The following is a 5,163-nucleotide window of genomic DNA, read 5'->3' on the forward strand; positions in this document are numbered from 1 at the left end:
TTGTCGTCGTCAATCCTTTTATAGTAGGGCATCTATGTCACGACGATTTGTCTTATGCTGTCCGTATCAAGCTACTTCCTGCAACCTGAACTAAGTATATCTAGTATATATATATACAATTAAATAGAAAGTAAATAATACAAAGTCCACTTTTTAATCTGGTACTTGCATTAAAAAGGAGGCAAAGAAATTATTACCGTGTAGCCCACCGTAAATTCATTACATCCAGGGTTCGTGAAAATGGGGTACCCATCTGTTGTTGTGGATCTCTTTTCTAAAACAATTTGCACTTTTGATTGCTTTTACACAGCCGTCGTCTTCTTTGGAGACAGTCTGCTCGCATTTGTGGAGGAAATATAGTATTTTGTGCGCTGTTTCGTCATCTGCGTGGGTAATTTTATTTTACTTCAATTTATTATAAAAATGTATATCTCGCCTACTGGCCATGCCTGAGCTATTTATTTTTAACGCGAGTAACTTATAGTCACAACTAACAAAACAGTTAATCGTCGAATCCAACTCGACTGGGCAGCGTTTGGGAAACTAACAGACATCTACTCGTCCAATATCGCTTAGTGAATAAGAATGAAATTCTAAGTCCAATGTGTGTAACAAGTGATAATTTATACTACAAGCCATGGCGAATGTAGTATTACGAGTACAGAAATCACGATTCAGAACTGGGTAGACTTGCAGAACGAAAGGGACCGACTTGCTCAACGGATTATCAAGTTGAAATTGCAGTTCGTAGGTTATATAGCGCCTCGAATAAATGACCGCTGGAGCCTTAAGATATTGGAGTGGAGCCCACAGATCAGTAATCGCAGCGAAGGATGTCAAGGTGGACAAACGACAGATGATCTTGTTGGGGTCCTTTTGTAAATCTATAGGGGCAGAGTATGTTCAGCCAATGACATTATCCGTTTAAAATGATATTAACGGTAAACGTTCCTAAATAAAATAAAAAAATAAAGTTCGTGTATTATATATGATTGATATTTTAATGTTTAAGATACAAAATATAAAGTATAACACCCGTCTTACTCGCTCCGGAGAGTTGTAAAAGATCGAATGAATTTCTGAGATCAAGTCGTGACTGCACTCCGGGAACTATGAGTCTCTGTTTGGCAGCAACACAAACGATCGCACATCCCGTGGGATGGCTTGTGAATTCGTAGTCTTCGTTCCAAAAGTTGTAGAAATCAGTGTAAACACTCTCCGGAAGATTCATCTGGAACGATAATTATAGGCTAAATGGCACATAATATTTTTTAGGTTAAATATATTCAATGTTGAACGGTGAATGCAGAGTTGGTAGTTCCCCCACTAAGTAAACAGACGACAAAGTGAAGGACGCAGGAAGTCGCTGGTTGCGGGCAGCGGAGGACCTGTCATAAAGGAGGCCTATTGCTTGCTATGGACATCCATCGACTGAAAAGAAGAAGTAGAAGAGAAATGTCTCATAATTAAGAAGTTCATAAAATAAAAATCTAATAACAGTGTGAATAATTGTAAGTGATAATAGAGCTTGGGAATTGATTTGATATTTATTAATTCATTATGCTTTACTATTGTTTTTTCTTTTTGTTTCTGGCCCCCGCTAATGGTGACCTCTCGTACAACTTCTAACGTGGGCTCACGGAGACAGTTTTGCTCAATCATTTTTTCACATTATATTTTTCACTCTTCTTACGTTCTTCTTAATATCTCACTCATTCTTCTTTTATCTGTGTCATTATTTTACATTTCTCACATTCATTTCTATACCTTCCATGCCTTTCCTCTCATCTTTTACCCTTCCTCCTGGATTGCTAATTTACAATTTCTGTTAATTTATTCATTAACTTTATTACACATTTTATTATAATACAATTTCCTATTTTTATTGTTTTAATTTATAATTTATTTATTATTTACTTATGTCTTTATCACAGTACTTTTTACTACTGTATTAGGATATAATATGGAAAATGGCTTTGTATAAATGAGTACAAAAAAGGACAATTGAGTTCTCTGTCGGCTCTTCTCAGATCCGGGCGCGTTTGGAACCTTCGTAGCTTTAAGTATGCCTTTATAAAGAGGTTCTCAAGGGGTATTCTAGTTTCAAATTGAGCTTTTGTTTTATTAACGTATTCAAATGGTCACTGTAAGCGACCCTGTGTATATAATTATATAAATAAATGAATAAACAGTACAACTCCTATTATATATAGATTTTACTAGTATACGATTACCGTAAACATAGTTTAGAAATAGAATTTCTTGTTAAAGATAGGACAATTGGTAATATTTATTTTAAGTATACATAACAAGCTCTTCACCGCCTGCTTCGCGAACATGAAGCCTTCCATGCGAGTGGAATTTCGTGGTCGTTGCTATCTTCGACTAAGTTAAATGAAAACTCCTGCCAAATTTAAAGTCTCTAAATATTAAGTTTCCATAGATGTCGCGGATATATAGGTATTTATAATTTGTCAGCAAATGAGCTATACCAATAATATAAAAAATAATATAAAAAGATATGTTTTTTATTTGGTTTACAACACAAAATATACATCAATCTTATTTAATGTCCAAATTACATAAATAAAAATAAAACTTGAGTAATTCCGCAAATATAGTGAACACAACTTGCATCATTAAATTTGAGCACCCGACATGTTTTAAACTTTGATTCGTTTAAAATTTTACTTACATCAAATTTAGCAGAGACCAAAGAACCAGAGTATATATATCAAATTTCGATCTTATTTCGTTACTATTAGAGCAAAATCAATAAAGATCACTAAGAGGACGAATGCTTGGCGATTAAGTTACCTTTTTTTCTTATTTAAGTACTTTACAGTGTGCTAACAACTGTAAAGCTTTGTCGTTTCAGGCTATAGACGCCCACTGTATAGCGTAAGCGTCCCTTTAAGATATCTATGGGGGATGTGCCATAATCACCACGGAATTTAGACAGGTTCGTGATCCATTCACGGGAACTCGCGTCTTATCTACACCGCTATAGGTTATTCCTGATGTAATAGACAATTTGTATGAAAAGATAAGAGCTTTTTTCGCCCTTCAAGCATTGCCCCCTCTATTGCTGTCTGGGTGACCTTGAGCCTTTTTATAAAACCTGTCGTAAGTGACCATGTTTCGGATCCGTGTGTCATCGCTTATATAAATACTCGAAGGCAGGCTTGAAAGGCCGGTTGGCGATCGCAGTACGGTTTATGGTACGCAGAGGATGCTGCTACCCATCCTCTGGAAACTTATTCGTGAGCAGTGGCAATCCTATATAATTATTACACAAAGTGTGAATTATATATAATTGCATCGCCGTAATCGAACCTACGAACTCTAGTCTCAGTCCATTACCACTGGGCTACATGCTAAAAGATCATAGACTAAATGGTTTAAATGTTCTATGTTGCTTCATCGTTAATGAGATTTTTATGAAATAAACAGGCAACCGTATTATCGACAAAACTTAGAGTTAAAACGTTTTTTTTTAAAAGAAAATTATTTTTCAGTTCATGTTGACATCACACTGGTATGTAACAGTGCAGTTATTGCAGGGAATTTTCTCAGACGCCTATGGATTGACTTGTTCGACAACTTATGTGGTCTTTGGAAACGGAACAGAAAATTTTTCACGTTCTACATGTTTTAATGTTCACGTGTCTGTCATATCCTCTGGGAATCTGTATTATTACTTATACATGTCATATCACGTGCTACTTCCAAGATGGAAGTATAGTTGCATTTTTATTTTTGAGAGTTTCAATAAAGGTTCTCATCTTAATTATGACTTTTTCCTCGTTCTGATAGACTAAATATCTCTATAACAACACACGAAATTCAGCAGTTTTCATTTTTTCTTTTGTGGAGATTAAAGACAGTCTTTACAAGGCCCATATATTGCAGTCTTAATACAATCTGTGACGTAGTTATGCAAGTAAAACTGCCATTTTGTCAGTGTGTTAGGATAAAAAAATAATCGACATGATATGCGATTTTTTCTGGTAGTCAATTGTTTATAGTTAATTTTATAAGAATTTTCACATTAACTCTTTCTATTCAAATACATTATTAAAAATTTTTCAAAGAAATTGTTTCAATTTAATTTTAAAAACAAAGTAGTTTACTAAAAAAAACATTATCGCATGGACTATGGCATCCAGTTTGTTGTTTAAGACGTTATTTATGAGGTTTAATGAGACAAATGTACAATTTACCTCTCTTTGGCATTTAACCAAAGGCTTCACAAAGCGTACCATCACATTTTTCATTACTTCTGCATCAGCAACCGCACAGTGCAACGATGTCAAGTGGATATATACGGCGAAAGTTAGATATTTTCTCATTGTTCACAATTCCAGCATAGAAATTCATTGGGCTGAAACGTTATTAAAAATCCATTAGTATTTTTTATCACGCAACAAATTTCTTGACAATAAATTTCTTGACATTTCTTTGAGCGATAATTATTTTTAATTCATTTATGAGGACGAAGGAATTTTACTCTTAGGTAATATATTTAAAAATCCTTTTCTAGAATTTAATATCAAAAATTTTAGGTGTAAATATTAAAAAAATAATTTCAATTTTAATTATTTGTATTAATATTATTAAATAATATAGTTTAAAGGAACTAAAGTGACTATTTCAGATGACGCGGGAACGACAACAGTGAAATAAGTAAAAAGTAGTTTAAAATAAATAATAATTTTACAGTAGTAACAAAACAGTAATCGCGCAAATATGGTTATGTTACAATTAATTAATATGATTTTATACAAGAGCAGAATCATCATTTAAAGGTGAATTGTAAAAATACAATCACATCTATAGCGAAGTCATTGAATATTTCCATTCTAGGCCATCGGATCGTTAGCTACTCTCGAAAGTTCTCGAAGAACAGATCATTTGGACCTTTTCCAAATATTCTGATTTACGAGAGAAAATCTTACAATTTTATTTTTTGTATCATTTAAACTAGCTGATCTCTATGGACAAATTAAGATATTATTTATACATGGTATTATTTTAATGTAACATACAATATACGAAAGCAACCAATGTAGTTCAGTGAATTGGGTGGTTCAAGCAGTGATCTGCCAAACAGATGGTTGTCGATCAACAACCTTTACATAGGACATCCACAAAAAGAGGGAA

At 33.7% G+C, this 5,163-nt stretch overlaps 1 protein-coding gene across 1 annotated transcript; it reads right to left on the reverse strand.

The window, feature by feature from the left end:
* Positions 1-219: 219 nt before the first annotated feature.
* On the reverse strand, positions 220-4,352 carry LOC137921715 (pheromone-binding protein 2-like). Its single transcript, XM_068764528.1, has 3 exons — positions 4,224-4,352; positions 1,045-1,231; positions 220-383 (listed from the first exon to the last, which is right to left on the reverse strand). Exons 1-3 carry the CDS (start codon positions 4,350-4,352, stop codon positions 220-222), a joined length of 480 nt encoding a protein of 159 aa, XP_068620629.1.
* Between the last annotated feature and the right edge of the window lie 811 nt (positions 4,353-5,163).

This window comes from Battus philenor, unplaced genomic scaffold, assembly GCF_028537555.1.
Source record: "Battus philenor isolate CCGP_79_NKW_IND1 unplaced genomic scaffold, ilBatPhil1.0.hap1 SCAF_19, whole genome shotgun sequence".
Taxonomy (NCBI): Eukaryota; Metazoa; Arthropoda; class Insecta; order Lepidoptera; family Papilionidae; genus Battus; species Battus philenor.